Below are 17286 nucleotides of genomic sequence, written 5' to 3'. Positions count from 1 at the left end.
ACTCACCACTGTTTGATGGAAGGGTGCGCAGCCAAAACCGAGCCCTAAAATTAACTATTTAAGTGTGACTTATCAGGCTTTCCCGACGGACCTGTTGCAAACACAGTTCTCGGGTTCGCCGCTGGATTATATTGCGCAAATCCCACAATATTTCGTCTATACAACTGACATCATCAGGCGGTGGTAGATGTTGTTCACACGACTAGAAGACGCGACTAAAGGTAATCGCGAGGCGGCGTCGAAATTTATCAGGCGAGGAGAAGGCAACACGCGTGAGCGGGAAGATGCTCGCAGTTGGAGGAATGCAGCTCCAAGTAAACTGAGAGCTTCTTCCAGCGCACGCGTATTGCCTGCTCCTCGCCCGATAAATTTCGGCCCCGGCATGTGATTATCAGCAGTCGCGTCTTTTAGCAGTAAGAACAGCATTTACCACCACCTGAAAGTGTTGAACAGTTGTGTCAACGAAATATTTTGAGGTTATACACAATATGATCTGGCGGCAAATTCGGGAAGTGTACTCGCAATTATAAAAGTGTTATTCAAACAGTCTGTTAGATATTGAATAGGACGAACAGTTTCAGTTTACTTGGATCCACAATATCACAGTATTTCAGAGCGGCAACAGTTGGCGCCTGGACTGGTGATTTCGGCATGTGCGCCATTTTCAGTGTATAAATTAACACGAGGCGTATGAATGTATATTCTTTATTGTTTACCCTTACATAGATGAAGTGAAACATACGGATATGTGTGCACACTAGGACGATCTCCTCCTAATAGTAAAGAAAAGGATGTTTCAAAGCCTTTGCATTAAACGTCTAGGGGTGATAGATCACGTCTTGGGGAACTACTTTTGTTACAAACAAAATGTTCGCTGACGGATCGCGACAACTCTATGCGTCCTGTAGTATTCGCCGGCCTGAGGAGGACAAGACTTCACCTATCTAGCAGGGCCTACTGACCAGATCTGCTGCATACCACATCCCTAGTAAATTGACAAAGTGATTTTCAACAATAAAGCCTTAAGAATAAGTGTCTTTAAGCGGAAAACGATAATTTAGAAGCGAATCAGGAGCTTCGATTGACTGAGCCTTTCACGTGGAGCAGATGACTGGTTTATAGGCAACACATATAGCATTCGCACGTCGCAGAATTCCTGCTCCCTGTCGCCTCTCAGTGGCATAACCAATGTCAATCGCCGCCGGGAGTGTCATAGAAAATTTTGTCTCTAACAAAAATTGTTACCCATGACCTCATCTATCACTCCTAGACCTTTGATGCGAAGTCTTTCAAACATCCTGAATGCCGACGCACTTGGTGTTAAGCTACACACTGTGAACAGCACGCACTGAAATCGCGATTGTGAGATAAACAAGTAAAAAGCCAGGTGGGGCATGACGTCGTTTCTAGACACACATAGAAACTAGGTGCTTGATCAACGACTGCTGGCGAAGACACTTTCCAACTTGCATGTCGATTTCACGAGGTTCCTCAGAGCCGTTTAGGCGAGTACGTAGCTGGTTCCTCAACTCCTAAATACATTAAGTCAATACGTGGGAACGAATTGAACCTAATTCGCACAAGCTGCAGACGGATGGAGTAGACAACATTCTTCCTCAGACGATTAGATTAATGTGATATTGATGAAGGACTAAATTTCATCGGGAGAGATACCGGAACGGTATATATCAATAAATTTTATCTCATAGTCTCAGTTGCATAGGTCATAAACGATAACTAGCCTCGGTCATTCAGTAATCATATTCAGATCTGCAAATAAAACTAAAGTAACAATGTGCACATATTTAAGTAGATAAATAAATGGACAAAACATTTACAGAAATCCGATATTTTAATTTTACCTGAATAGTCATAAATTGTGATCAGCGAAAAACTTTCAATAATAAACACTCAGCCAGGAGTTATATGTTATAAGAACGTCTACTACACCAACCTGAAACTCTTTGTGGCAGCTTCTGATCGTGCACAACATATTACAAAAGCCAATTCGTATTGCACAAATATTTATTTCACGGATGGCGGGAGTAGAATTGGGGAGAGGGTGCGCGGGGAGGGGGGGCAAGACACAAGTATGGACCATGGACCATTAAGTTGTTAAAGTAAATTTCATTCAAAGGACATTATTAACATTAACAATAAAAGTAAAAACACCTCGTTTTGATGAGCGTTTGATGATATTCATAATTAGCGCATCTTGTGCATAACGTAAAAGAATCGTTATCAAACTGTTGAATATGCATTACTTTTTTAAAAAAATTGACTACTTAGTAAAAATTATAATTTCGAATTTCTGTTAATGTTTTCTTATTTTAATTTGACCTGTGTATAAAAAAGTGTTGTAGAACGAGAAGTGTTTAAATGTACGTTAACATGTTTACTCATATTGTGCTTCAAAAACCATGCATCCACCAATGGAAACAGACCACAATTAACCTAAATCAGGAAAAATAATAGATTTAGACTGTAAAAACACCTGGAGATGTTCCACCAGGTTCCGAAATGGATCGAGCATTGAAACAGAATCACTATTGTGACTGAAGGCGGTTGTTCTTTATTTTCTCCTTTTGTTTACCTACTTAAACAAGCAGTTATTTATATTGGGTTAATATATGTGAGTGAGGAGGGTGTTTACTGAGGAGCACCTGATGCAGGGCAACCCGTACGAGGAGTGCCGGCCGGAGTGCGTGACGAACGGCGAGTGCCCGCGCGACAAGGCGTGCCTGCGCAGCAAGTGCCGCGACCCGTGCGTCGGCACCTGTGGCCAGAACGCGCGCTGTGACGTCGTCAACCACATCCCCGTCTGCGCCTGCCTCGACGGCTACACCGGCGACCCCTTCACCAACTGCAGAATCGCCCTCACAGGTGAGTACCCCGACCATCCTGGTCTACTACTGGCTTTCAGCCGTTATACTCTGTTCCGTCATTCTTACCCCAAAGAACTCTACGAACATATTACAAGAAATCATATTGACGTTCATAGAGATATGAATATTCGATAGATGTTTTACACAAAACCAAGAAGATGATTTTTCGGAACAAGAATTGCACTCAAGTAAAGCCGAAAAGTCAATTTTTCATCGAAACGGGGTGAGAAAGTGCAATGGGCGACAAGATAAACCGAGAAAAGCGACAATTTATATACGCCAAGAAAGACAACACTATGTACAGGGCGATCAGAAACAGTCTGAAAAGCTTCCAAGGATGTTGTAAGAGGATTGTGCTGTCAAATGACTGCTTAGAAAAAAATTCGATACGTTGCGCCGTTTCCGTGGTATTTAGGATCGAAGTTAGCCACTCAGGTCATTGCACGCGCAAATTTCAGCAGTCTTCAAGAAACTGTCTCGCCGAACGTGTTCTTCGTTTGGTTTCCTCAAACCGAACAACGTAGCTTTCGCTCGCCTAACTTAAATTTTATCATTTCCGAAAACGATACACTTGAACTGGTAATGAGGATTTGAAAAATTGGTAACACACAGGGGCACAGATGCCTAAGCGTTACCGCTTTTTAGCGCGTTCAAGTGCTCGAATTGAGCGCGCAATGACCTGATTGGCTAACTTCAATGCCAAATAAGTAGGAAACGGCGCAACATGTCGAATTTTCTTTCTGACAATTATTTCTTAGTTCAACCTCCCCTGCAAAACCCCTACAAGCTTTTCAGGCTGTTTCTGACCACCCTGTATAGTAAGAGACGTGAGGTGCATACTGTCCTTGTTTTTTTGCGAAATTTTCGATATTTATCCTATGTGTACATGGACCCAGCCTAAATAAATACTGCTCAACAGGTATTTCATGCGTAGCTCAGTGTAAACGTAAAATTTCGTTCGCTTTCTTGTTGGAAAAGAAGTTTTTTATAGTGGAAATTTGCTTCTCTATCCGACAGAGCAATCCCAAACTAGTCTACAGCAGTATTCGCTTTGACGATTTATTTTTAGCAGGGACAGTTAAACACGAAGACTAACCAGTGCTCCAACAGCGACTGAGAAAGACTGGCGCTTGGGCCGTCTTTTGTGACGTCACACTCCACGTTGTGTCTATGCTGCCGCCATCCGCCATGGAACAGCGTTACTTAGTCGTTGTTGGCTGTTCTTGTGTGTGTGTGTGTGTGTGTGTGTGTGTGTGTGTGTGTGTGTGTGTGTGTGTGTGAGAGAGAGAGAGAGAGAGAGAGAGAGAGATGGTATGGAGGCGGGGAAGAGGAGGCGTTTACAATCCTTCCGAATACAGATGATAATGAAATGTATGAATAGAAGCTATAGAAGCTGGTTGTTAGTAGAAATCGTTAGTTAAATGTGATGCTGAAGTGTTCTCTTCGGCGAATGATTAATAAAAATTCACGTCGTATCCACGCTAGTTGTTGCAGCCATCTCGATTTATGTCTCTTCGACCATCAACAAGTGTTACTTGAAACCAAGACGTCGGTGGCGCAACGCAAACTCCCTCCTTGCTAGAGAGGTAGTTATTCTTAAGTGCTACCATCCCATCTTATCGACGCCGCTAGATGGACCAGACTATTCAAGGGGTCGACTGTCCTCACCGAACTAAAAGATACTCGTTTGAGTATCGGTTCGTCCTACCTGCAGCAAGCTGCGTACGTGTTGAAGTTAGAGGTGCCTTTTTGTTGCAGAGAAACCGCCGTCTCCTATTGACCAGTGCAGGCCGTCGCCTTGCGGGCCCAACAGCCAGTGCCGCGCGTCGGACGGTCACGCCGTGTGCTCCTGCCTGTCTGGCTACGTGGGCGCGCCGCCTTCCTGCAGGCCCGAATGCGTCGTCAGCGCCGAGTGTCCGCAGACGCGCGCCTGCGTCAACAAGAAGTGCACCGACCCCTGCCTAGGTTCCTGCGGCCTGGGAGCGCGCTGCGAGGTCATCAACCACAGCCCCATCTGCTCCTGCCGACCTGGCCAGACTGGCGATCCGTTCCGAAGCTGCCAGGACCTACCACGTGAGTGATTAAATCCAGCACCAGGCTGTAATAACATTTCAGGACTTCCTCACTGCGTCAAGCTTTGCTCTTCCTCTTTTCACACATCTTGAACAGCACGGAATTCAAATTTAAAAGGCACCCGTCGGTACGACTCCAGTTTTGAAGTTTTTGTATACAATAAGTTTCCTTTAATTTCCGTCTATGGTCACAAACTCTTGTTAACAGATTACCGGTTTCGGTCTTTAATGACCATCATCAGATCTGTTTCGTTGTATACGTTGTTAGAAGCTGCAAGGCAGCAGTGCTACCTGTTTTCATAGCTCCTTTGCTGACAATCCGTTACTGCTATCAGGCGCGTGAGGTACGAAATACATCTGCTAAAGTCGAATCTGACGGATGAAACAATTTTTCGTGTGGTTTTCAGATCTTGAACACGTTGGAGACTTTATTGATGCCACTAATATGATGATTTTGTTTTATAGATTGTGTTCCCAGTACTATCAGGGAGATTTCTTTGGTGAGAGGACTGGAAACTGTTCTTTGATGCCAATTTGAAGGAGGAGCAGAGGTCCAATTTCAAAAGCCGACATCAACGATCAGGAATAGGATGTGTTCTTTATGCGTTTCCACTACTATCTAATGACGCCTTAAGTAAAAGTTGAAGCAACATTTGGTTATCATCGTCAGATCCGCTGCACTTGTGTTTCACAAATGTCTTACCAACTACCCTTCTACTTCGCTCTCGGACGTAAGCGACTGCAAAGGGGAAGAGTGAGTGAAAAACAAACGGTGCGCGTGAAAGTTTAAAATCTGTATTTTCGGAAGGTCATAACTGCTTACTGGCAGAATTATGGCCCCAGTATCGATTGCCGGGGCCGATATGTTGCTTGCGCGTTTTTTCTTCAAAAAATATGAGATCAAGTTCCTTGCAAGTAGCAAGTAGCCCCATCACAGGTAGTGCGCGCCTTTTGCCCAGTTTAGGCAGCAAGTACGGAACTCATCTGCAGTTTTGGTTAGTAAATCATTCAGTTGATTACCGTTTTATAGAGCAGTGTAGTAAGCCAATATATGAATCAGAACAGTGAGCTTAGAGTGACCGTTAGTAAGACATTTCGCGTCAAAATTACCATTCGGGCAGTCTAAGATGTCTCTCGGTAGACAGCTAACGGGAGTCGTTTAGTCGATAGGAATATAAATTTTTTGATGAGTTTTGAATACTTTACGGTTGCTGTTAACAGTAGCTAGCAGAAATATTAGTCTTTAAACCGACAAACATGTCAGGAGACACGATTACTTCAAACTAAGTTACATGTAACGTTAATTCTGCATGTCACTTTTTTTCGTTGATGCAGACCCAGTGAACACAATGTAGTCTTCTACGTAGCGTTGGCAATGACCAGAAGGGAGTCAGTATCAATCGACGACATTCCATTTTTGTCGATTCAGTTCCACCCAGCAGCCACTTCAATGAGCGTCTTCTCTGTAGTACCATTTCTCTTTTTTGGGAACTGGTTTGTGAGCTCCAGCCCTTTTCCAATGTAGTGTAGCGAGGATTTCTCTGGCAAGCATTCACGGTTTTAGGGAAAAAAAGTTCTGTAGCTAGTCTGGTTTTAATTTATTTATCTTTTGTCCTTGCTGCAAATTTCGGAATCGTAGCCCCATTTTCAAGCAACCATTCCTACCGTCAGGAATAGGAGTATAGTTTTATCACACAATGTAGGCTTTCATGGCTGGTGCTGATTTCACTTAAAACTTTCGGGCTTATAGGCCGTGGTCTTTGCATAAAATTTTCCCCTAACGTTTCACCTACAACTATGGGAGACATCTTCAGAGGTAAAGTGGCGAACTACCGCTTTACCTCTGTAGAGGTCCCTCGCAGTCGGAGGTGAAAAGTTTTATGCAACAATCACGGCCTGTGAGCCTGGAAATTTTAAAGTGAATACAATTTTAGTTTGGCTCTGACCAGTGGTGATGCCGGGGCCCAGCCTAACGGCTCGACTCATGGAAGAAATTCTTTTTTTAATTGCAGCTAAGGCTCCAAAACTAGTAGCAAAGACGAAAGATAAATGAAATTAAAAAAAGGGTATCTGTGGAACTTTTATTTCCTGCAAAACAAATATTTTCACAGCTTCTGACCCGCCGGTAAAATTCTCCTTGAAAAGTAAAGGAGAAGATCATGAACACCATATGTGACTGTTGCTTCGCCCGCAGCGCCGACGAAGGATGAGCCGGTGAGCCCTTGCGAGCCGTCGCCGTGCGGTCCGAACGCGCAGTGCCAGCCGGCGGGAGGCGTGCCGTCGTGCTCGTGCCTGGAAGGCTACGTCGGCTCTCCGCCCAACTGCCGGCCCGAGTGCGTCATCAGCCCCGACTGCCCGTCAAACCTGGCGTGCGTCAACGGCAAGTGCCGCGACCCTTGCCCCGGCTCCTGCGGCGTCAACGCGCAGTGCCAGATCATCAGCCACGCTGTCACCTGCATATGCGCCCCTGGCTACACCGGCGATCCCTTCGTGCAGTGCACGCCACACATACGTGAGTTGATATCTCAGTGAGCTCCCACTACCTAAACGATAGTATTATTATAATTTGCTGCACAACACCACAGACCGACACTTGTGAATCTACGATTACTTGTGTGCCGTAGCAGAATCAAAAGCAGTCCAGTAAACATGGACACGCAAACAAACCGTTTACGAGCTACTTGTTTTGCTACGAGCTGCTATTCACTTCTTTAGAATAAAGTGGGGCAAAACAGTGTATATTAGCTTTTAATTCGTGTAGATTATTTCTAGTGATCAGTAATTTCGCATACAGGTTATTCACATCTCTTGTATATTCAAGAAAATGATACTAGTCCGGTTTCAGCTTAAAATAAACCATCTCAACATTAAAATTATAGCCTTATTAGTTACAAAATACCCTCTTTTGCTCCATCCCTGGGAATAAAATGGGTTACCCATTTACATGAATGGAAAAAAGTTTTATTCTACTGTAAAATGCAAGGTGGTTATCGTTGAATTGTAGCTACCCACGCACATCCAGTGTAGGCTGTAATTATTTTATACCAGCGAAACTTGGTATATGTACTAACGCGTTAACGTGGAACCGATTTACTCTGGAAAAAAACTAGTTCCAGTTCTGGCCACCAGATGCCAGTGTAGCGCTCTACAGCATCTTCAGCGTCTCCGGTGCTCATATTGGACGTATTAAGAAAGCGGCGGCTAATAATAAAATCAATATTATGCTAATTTTTCCAGTGTTAATCGGTTCCGCATCAACGCATTACAATGTATACCAAGCTGCGCTGCTGTACGATAATTACAGCCCACACTGGACCTCTGTGAGTAGCTGCACCCACCATATATGAAAACGTATAGAAATCTTTAAAAATACAGTTTCCATAAATCTATTTTAAGTAGGAATTTTCGCAATATTACACTAATATAGGAAAATTTCTCAATAACTGGTCGTAATAAAAAACAGAAACAAACTTATTAAGAACAGAAATCGCAAATGAAGTGCTTGTCTTCTTTCTCAATAGTGGAACGTTGCTCATGAGTCCAGCCACGACAAGCTAGACACTCGATCCATGACTCGTTCGATAATGAGTCGAAATATAACCTATTACAAAATATGAATGCTCAATATGGGACTCCTTCGCCCAAGGAAGTCAAAGGATCTTCTATATTTTCATTTTCATTTTTTTTTTTTTTTTTTTTTTTTTAGCTGATCGAGTCTTCCCAACTGTCGTTTTCTGCTTCTACTTCCTTATGACTCGGCCCTTGTCGATGAGTTTTTCGTTTCTTCTTCTCCGTGCGTTGCAAACAATTTTTATTATGGGGAGAGGTCAGTATTACTGTATTGACCTTTTTCCTATCAGTGATTTTCTTTGCACTCTTTACCAAGTCAACCTTTGGAGGTCGCATTAAAATCTTTGGTGACAGAGAACGACGCTGACATACCAAACGTTGCAGCAATCGCAGCCGATCTCCCCAGTGTCATATCTGAAGTTCCAGAAACAGTTACCAATTCATCTTATGATTTTGGAAATTTTTCGGTTGTAGAGACTTGGGAAACCTTGTCTTGTAGCGTATTGGTTTGAAGGAAGTCCTTAAAATGTCTCGGCCTTTGAGACTCCCCTTGTGGTGTTTTGCTTTCTGTTTGGTGCGGTGAACTCCACTTGATGTACCTCGTTTTGCCCTGTAGTGGAAAATTGAACAAAATATAGCATTAGAAAGTTAGCATTCACATTATGGCTATCATAAAAACATTGAAATACACTGGAAAATTTGCTTAATCGAAATTATTACTTATCTGTTTCTTATCAGGTACTGTTTTTTTTCAAAACTCTGCTCTTACAAGTTCCAACACACAAAAAACGTTTAAAAAGTTTGGGAAGAAAAGGAACAGGCGTCCGCTAATAACGATTATGTGCGATTCCCCGAAATATCGGCTGTTAGTAGTTTCGAATGTTATCAGTGCAATGGTAACCACAGGTCTGTAGGTGCCCTGTTTGACCTGTGTATCTGGTCTAACCCCAGTCTTCCCTGTGGAATACTGTCGAAGTTGGTAAAAATGTGATTGAAATGTAAGCTCTTCCATTCAGTCTCCGTTTAATTAGACTCAAGTATCAATTCCAGAAAATGGAAGGTCCCAAATTATGGAATACTTATGTTTTAAGGACTGGGGAAAGTACTGAGTATGACACGTAAAGAGTTGCTGTTACGCAGTTGAATCTGTCGAGTGTCAGTGACTGCAGACATGACGATGAGTGTGCATTGCAGCCGCCGAGGAGTCGCGCAACCCGTGCGAGCCGTCGCCGTGCGGCACGAACGCGGTGTGCAGCCAGCGCAACGGCGCGGGCTCGTGCGCCTGCCTGCCCGACTACCAGGGCAACCCGTACGAGGCGTGCCGGCCCGAGTGCGTGCTCAGCTCCGACTGCCCCACGGACCGCGCCTGCCAGAGGAACCGCTGCGAGGACCCCTGCCCGGGCGTGTGCGGCCTCAACGCGCAGTGCTCCGTCATCAACCACATCCCCACCTGCACCTGCCTGCCCGGCTACGAGGGCGACCCCTTCGCCACCTGCACACGGACGCCGCCGGCAGGTAAGCAAAAACGACGCACTGTTTCACAAATTCGGCGGTCATCTTGTAGAGCTGCTAATAGGCTCTCTACAGATATTATTTTGAACAAAGAGAGAGAGAGAGAGGATAGCTGAGAAAACGCAACTTATAAAGCAAGCGTTTATATTTTCTGTCTGCGGTCACTTATCACGCAGCTGCTGAGCTGAGGATACCTGCGCAAGATAAAGGCAGATTAGGGCTTTTACGTCTCGTTGTCAAAGAGACTATTGTAGACAGTGCACAAGCTCAAGTTCGAGAAGAGTGGGGAAGTAAACTGACTGTGCCCTTTCAGGCATCCATCCAAGCAGTCACATAATTTAGGGAAATCACAGCACAGCTAAATCTGCATGGCTCTCCTGAATATGAGTCCAAAGCGTTACCACTGCGCCACCTCGCTCGATGCACCTGCATGCAAAGTCTACTACGATTCACATGGCATATCGAGAATGAAATGGTTTCAAGTAAACAAAAACATCAGCATAGTTTATTACGGCGATAAGGGATGCAAAGAGTTAATACTATATCAGCTTTTCTCTGTCTCCAACATCTGGCAAAAACAAGTTGCAGAAATGCATATGCTGAGGAGAAGAGAGCAAAATAGATAAGAAATGAAAGAGAGCACCGGCCGGTGTGGCCGAGCGGTTCTAGGCGCTTCAGCCTGGAACCGCGCGACCGCTACGGTCGCAGGTTCGAATCCTGCCTCGGGCACGGATGTGTGTGATGTCCTTAGGTTAGTTAGGTTTAAGTAGTTCTAAGTCCTAGGGGACTGATGACCGCAGATGTTAAGTCCCATAGTGCTCAGAGCCTTTTTTTTTTTTAAAGAGTGCGTTAAGAGGTACAATTAAGTCAATCTAGAATAATTAAACATTCTAACGCCAATCGTGAAGATACACCGGATATTCCAAAACTATTCATTCAAATTTATACAGGAGGTAGAGAACATCATAACAAATATATTTCGGTAAGCAACACATGGTCTCTGAAGTCAACTTGCAATGTAAGGGAACATTTTGTTAGTGGTGCAGATGTAAGCTGTTGTGTCAGTATCACTGACTGGGAATGTGCTCCGACTCAGAGGCTGAGTAGCTGGAGTTGTGTTTGGCAGTGACGACGCCGCAGACAGTTCGAGAACCTTGTCAGCCGTCGCCGTGCGGTCCCAACAGCCAGTGCCGCGCGGTCGGCGGCCAGGCGGTGTGCTCGTGCCAGCAGGGCTACAGCGGCGCGCCGCCCAACTGCCGGCCCGAGTGCGTCGTCAACGCCGAGTGCCAGCAGACGCGCGCCTGCCACCGCTTCAAGTGCGCGGACCCCTGCCCGGGCACGTGCGGCCTCGAGGCGCGCTGCCAAGTCATCAACCACAACCCCATCTGCTCCTGCCCGCCCGGCTACACAGGCGACCCGTTCGCGCGCTGCTACCGCCAGCCGGCCGAGCCGGTGCAGCCGGCCACTCCCGTCGACCCCTGCAGGCCTTCACCGTGCGGGCCCAACGCAGACTGCCAGCCACAGGTAAGCACTGTGTGCTGTCAATGCTGCTCACGCTTTTAGAATGTGGAAACGTCTTTGCTATTGTGCTGTTGGCGACTTTCCCGACGTCACGTCGGATAACGTTGAATAATATCCTGGCCACACAAGTTAACTTATCTGACTAATTTGAATTATTGTTGCTTCATCTGATTACTAAGACACACATGCGGTAGACATATTCACGTTTTACATACACCTCCACATTTCCTGCAGTTCATCTAGCTCCAAAGCCTTAGGATGTTTGAAGCATTCGCAGCAAGTTCTGGGAGAATAAGAAGGCAATGAACAACAGCGGATCGGAGAAGTGAGTGTGTAAGACAGCTTTTCCCAAATATCTGATGTAGCTTTTGGATCAAATACTCAGTTGTCTGTTGAAACAGGTTCTCTTTGATCCTGTCAACGCATGTGAGATTTACATGTCTGTCAATTGCTAGGGAGAACGTAATTACCGAGCGAGGTGGCGCAGTGGTAAGACACTGGACTCGCATTCGGGAGGACGACGGTTCAATCCCGCGTCCGGCCATCCTGATTTAGGTTTTCCGTGATTTCCCTAAATCACTCCAGGCAAATGCCGGGATGGTTCCTCTGAAAGGGCACGGCCGACTTCCTTCCCCATCCTTCCCCAATCCGATGAGACCGATGACCACGCTGTCTGGTCTCCTTCCCCAAAAACCAACCAACCAGAACGTAATTGTCTCTCTACGCATTCCAACTTACTGTCTGTTCCGTTGGTCTTGGTGACTACATCACAATTTATGGAACAGAAAGATAACGTGGTAGGCAATAACCTGTTTAAATCCACGTAATGGTAGAGTTTGAAATATTTTGTATTTCCATATAAGCAGCCATAGCAGGACCAATCTAAAGGACTTTCCACATTCAAATTGTGAACATCTTTCAGGATAAAGTAGAAAACGTAGCTTTTATTGCCGCTTTTGCTTTGGCATATTGCCAAACAGGTAAGACAGCATTCCGTTTGCCTACAGGGAGACCGTCCTTCGTGTTCCTGCCGACCTGGCTACATCGGAGTGCCGCCCTCGTGCCGACCGGAGTGTGTAGTCAACACAGACTGTGCACCAACGAAGGCCTGTGTGGCTGAGAAGTGTCGCGATCCTTGCGCCGGCTCGTGCGGCTTCGGCGCCGAGTGTCGCGTGCAGAACCACATCCCTACCTGCACCTGCCCTGCCGGTATGACTGGTGACCCGTTCGTCACGTGCACGCAGCTCGTGGGTAAGTACTACGGCAGCAATGTTTCCGGCTTGCAAGTAGAAGATTTCGCTTATCATTTAAGAAACGATGTTGCAATGTACCCTACACTTGACGAAGAATAATATTTATTATTAAGCATGGCGTCTTTGTGAGTCAACCGAGAAGTAATGAACATTTACATTCCAGTTGACTTCTCAGAATTTCCCAGTATGTTCGTGTTGGATTAGAATGGGCTTAATTTGAGTACAAAGAATAAGCGGAGGAGAGATCTTAATCACGTGGCACATTTGATCTCTCTGAAGGCAGAATTTGGGTAGCTCAACTTAGATATGATAACCTCGTAAGATTTTGAGGTGAGTCAAATCATATCTGAGTCTAATGATGATACTGATTACGACTGAGGCAAATGCAAAAAACACAGCTTTAACGCTGTGTAAAATATTTAGCACGAAATAATGTTCGTTCTCCTTCTATGTGAGAAGTTCTGGCTGGTAATTGTTACATGCCCTAACCATTTACGTGTTTGCTTTCCGTGTTCTGACGAATGACATCAGACGTCAGCGCGCATCTTTTCCTTTTAATCTGCGACATCGGAACGACAGGAATTGTACTGTGTTAAGTCGTTTCTGAAAAATGAGTAATTCGTGTGAACACGAATCTTGTGAAATTTTTGTGGATTTTGGTGCCACTGGATGTAATTTTGCTTGCAAATATTTGCCTGAAATTGTTCGAAAGATGTTTAATGTTTCGCACTGAGAGCTGGACGCTGAAAAGTGTTCTTGATGCTCGTATCTTCATTTCTCTTCAAGCGATATGGCTATATTTTTCAGGTGACTGTACAACGCTAAAGAAGCATACTGCAATTTTAGTGACTTTACTATTAAGGCAGTATGCTGTAGTGAAAAATCAACAAAGAGTGCAGTCGAAGTCGTAACTGTGTAGAGAATTGTATCCATCTGTTCAGTAAGAGTGGAATATGCCCGCCTGGATGGCCGTGCGCTCTAAGGGAAGGAGCGCCGGTCCCCGGCACAAATCCGCCCGGCGTATTTGTGTCGAGGTCTGGTGAGCCGGCCAGTCTGTGGATGGTTTTTAGGCGGTTTTCCATCTGCCTCGACGAATGCGGGCTGGTTCCCCTTATTCCGTCTCAACTACACTATGTCGGCGATTGCTGCGCAAACAAGTGCTCCACGTACGCGTACACCACCATTACTCCACCACGCAAACATTGGGGTTACACTCGTCTGGTGTGAGACGTTCCCTGGGGGGTCCACCGGGGGTCGAACCGCACAAGATCCCCGGGTTTGGTGTGGGGCGGCGGAGGGGTGAAGTGGCCTGCGGTAGTCGTCGTGGGGTTGCGGACCACTACGGCTGCGGCGGGGACGGAGCCTCTCCGTCGTTTCTAGGTCCCCAGTTAACATAACATAACATAAGAGTGGAATCCTACACTTCTTTTTCAGACATAAATCTTAAACCTGTAAACTGTTGATTAAACAAAACAGAAATATCAGGAAACAGGACCCTGTTCTTTCGAGTAATACTCTTGCAACATGAAGAGTCATTGTAAAAGAACTGAATATATGTTAAGCTATTCTGTAGTCTCGCTAATGTGGCAGTTTGATAGAATAAATATTATTACAATAAATTAGTAGTTTTATGTTGTCTTTTGGCAACCAAAGTCAGATTTATTTCATCCAGTAACAACATAATCCTATTAACTATAGCAACATGGAGACAGTTTTGGTATTGGAACAGGATACAATCAAGACATCAGTCTTGGTGCGCGTCACATTGCCTCTCTTACCCGTACTAAGGACATCCGGTCAGCAGCGCTAAGGGCATTTTGTGCGTGTGCAGTGGAGAAGCCGCCGCCAGAAGACCCGTGCAACCCGTCGCCCTGCGGCCCCGGCGCGCGATGCGACGACGGCAGCTGCAGCTGCCCGCCCGAGTACCAGGGCGACCCCTACTCGGCCGCCGGCTGCCGGCCCGAGTGCACCACCAACAACGACTGCCCGCGCAACCGCGCCTGCACCAACTTCCGCTGCGTCGACCCGTGCGCCGGCACCTGCGGCCAGGGCGCGCGCTGCGACGTCGTCAACCACATCCCTACCTGCTCCTGCCCGGAGGGAACGTCTGGCGACCCCTTCACTCTCTGCAGAACTGTACAAGCTGTCGGTACGTGAATTCTCATGTTTTTACCAATACAACGGAGTAAAAAAAACTGTAGCATAAAGCCATAAGTGTGTTGACTAACGATTACGATTTTTTGATCCAACAAGCCTTTCTGCTGATGGACGAGTTTTCTTTTGTGTACAAAATGTCACAAAACGATGCCGACGAATTTCAAGGAGTTGTAGAGGCGGCTTTGAGCACCAGATTGTGCTTGGTCGCAAACATCATACACCGACACAAAAGGTCGTCGCAGTTATAGGTGCCACGGCCGCCGCAAAGCCCACCCTTCACCCTCAAATGTGAGTTTCTACGCTGACATGACTAAGGCGAGAAGCCTCTAAAGTGTAGTTGCGAGATTTGAGGACATCTAGACGCCACCTAACCTCCTGAGTACTGTATGGCGCATTGAGAGCGAGGTTATGCTTCCGACCCGCCAAATTACAAACTCACGTTTGCTGCCGAAGGGGTGTTGCCCCCTAAAACTGCAGCCCTCTGTACCACAGCCGTTGTATAATAGTTTCGGACGTGGGTTCCTATACTCGTTTTGTTCCCACTACAACTCTTAGAAGTTTGTTGGCATCGATACGATACTGCAGTGCCTGTTGTCTTAAGGAATACGATCCTGTGTTACTTCCGAAGGAACACTGCATCGTACTTCTTCACAACATGTCAAAATGTCCGTGCCCTGTACGTAAATTTCGTAACGCGTACGGGTGCATGTTCTGACACATGAACGACGGCGTCTGGAAGTTTGCATCTAGCAGTGAGTTGTGCACGGACAACCAAACTGATTAAGACCCGTAAAGTGAGAAATCTGTGTTCGAGTCCCAGTGCGGCACAAATTTTCATTGTCGTCATTCCATTATACAGCTGATGGTTGTCCGTATTCGCAACTGCGAATACATTTCATGTATCTGTCGGTATCGTTTTGTGACATGTATACCGTTAGCGTTCATTTCTCTGCTGTTTCTAAAGGCTGATGAAGTCAGCCCAAACAAAGGTTGCCATAGCGTGTATCGTAAGGCTTTCGTTACAAACGGGACATGTCGTTTACGTTCTCTTTACAGGCAAAATGCTGTCTTCTAAACTGAAACTGTGTATGTCCAATTCGTAAATCAACCTCAAAATAACCCGGCAACACACCTAATTCGACGATTTTTAATGATGGTGAAAGGAAAACACGAAGAATAATTTACGTTCCTAGGAGTAAGTGAAAATATTCCTGTGCCGCATCGTGCAGTCTTATGGCATAGAAGAGCTTTCCTCCGTAGAGGTTGAGGTGCAAAACATTTTAGTTCAAAAAATTATTCGATCACTTAGGTCATAAAATAAAGACCATCTAGTTTTGGAAGCTATTCATACATTAGTTACTATAAATTAATCACCCAATTTTTTTTTTTTTCATGTCTCCAAAGGAATTATATAACTGAGTTTGTCTCATCTAGTTTTGCTGTTCTGGCTGTAAATGAAGGAACATAATTCCTGTACCTCGGTGATTTATACATCACGAAAACAGCTTGGGGCTTACAATATGAGCCGCTGCTCACTCTTTGTCCACGTGTAAATGGAGTTCGTATGTTCTTACTGAGTCAAAAGCTATATCGGATGAAAGCTTTAGGCGTCTTACGCTTTGTACAGGGTGTCTCACCTAAGAGTCGTCAGGTGCATCTTCTTTGGTATTTCAGCAGATTTTTGCAAATTTGTTTTTGAAGTCCATGCCTCGAGTCAACCCAGACAAATACTGGTGATCACGTCATTGTCGACGGAAAGCACCGGTTTGTTTCCAGCAGTCTCAGATTAGTCTAGTACGATATTTGTTTCATCGATATGTATTGATAGGGACAGTAACACACGACGAATAACCAGACTCCAGCAGCGACTGAGCAGCGCTACTACATGGCGGCAGCAGTCAGCGCGGGGCAAGATGGTGCTTTCGCCATTGGACTACTTATTATTCTCCGTGTTTTACTGTCCCTGTTAACTTATACTCAAAAAAACAGATATCCCACTAGACTAGTTTGAAACTGTTCTGTCGAATAAGCCCGTAAAATTCTACTTTAAAAATGATATTGTTTGTAACTGGAAACAAAACGTTGCTTTCCGTCGACAATGGGCGTCGCATGAAAGACGTGATGACCAGTGCTTTTTTGGGCTGATTCGAGCCATAGACTGCAAAAACAAAATAGCAAAAATCTGCCGAAACGTCAGAGACAATGAGCCTGACTAGTCTTAGGAGGGACACCCGGTATACTGGTGTCGATTGCCCTCTCGCAGTTTGTTATCATCCTTTTGCTATGCCACTAACGTCATATTCATTACACTTCATG

General features: G+C 45.4%; 1 protein-coding gene across 1 annotated transcript in view; it reads left to right on the top strand.

The window, feature by feature from the left end:
* Positions 1-17286, top strand: part of LOC126439847 (uncharacterized) — a 604845-nt gene that overhangs the window by 395436 nt on the left and 192123 nt on the right. Inside the window, 7 exon segments of the mRNA XM_050090598.1 lie at positions 2673-2883; positions 4644-4958; positions 7152-7469; positions 9722-10042; positions 11166-11563; positions 12568-12811; positions 14645-14962. Of these exon segments, the coding sequence (XP_049946555.1) occupies positions 2673-2883; positions 4644-4958; positions 7152-7469; positions 9722-10042; positions 11166-11563; positions 12568-12811; positions 14645-14962 (2125 nt within the window).

This window comes from Schistocerca serialis, chromosome 1 (genome assembly GCF_023864345.2).
Source record: "Schistocerca serialis cubense isolate TAMUIC-IGC-003099 chromosome 1, iqSchSeri2.2, whole genome shotgun sequence".
In the NCBI taxonomy this organism is placed as follows: Eukaryota; Metazoa; Arthropoda; class Insecta; order Orthoptera; family Acrididae; genus Schistocerca; species Schistocerca serialis.
Note: the sequence above shows the minus strand (reverse complement) of the source record. Positions and strands in the feature narration are given on the sequence as shown.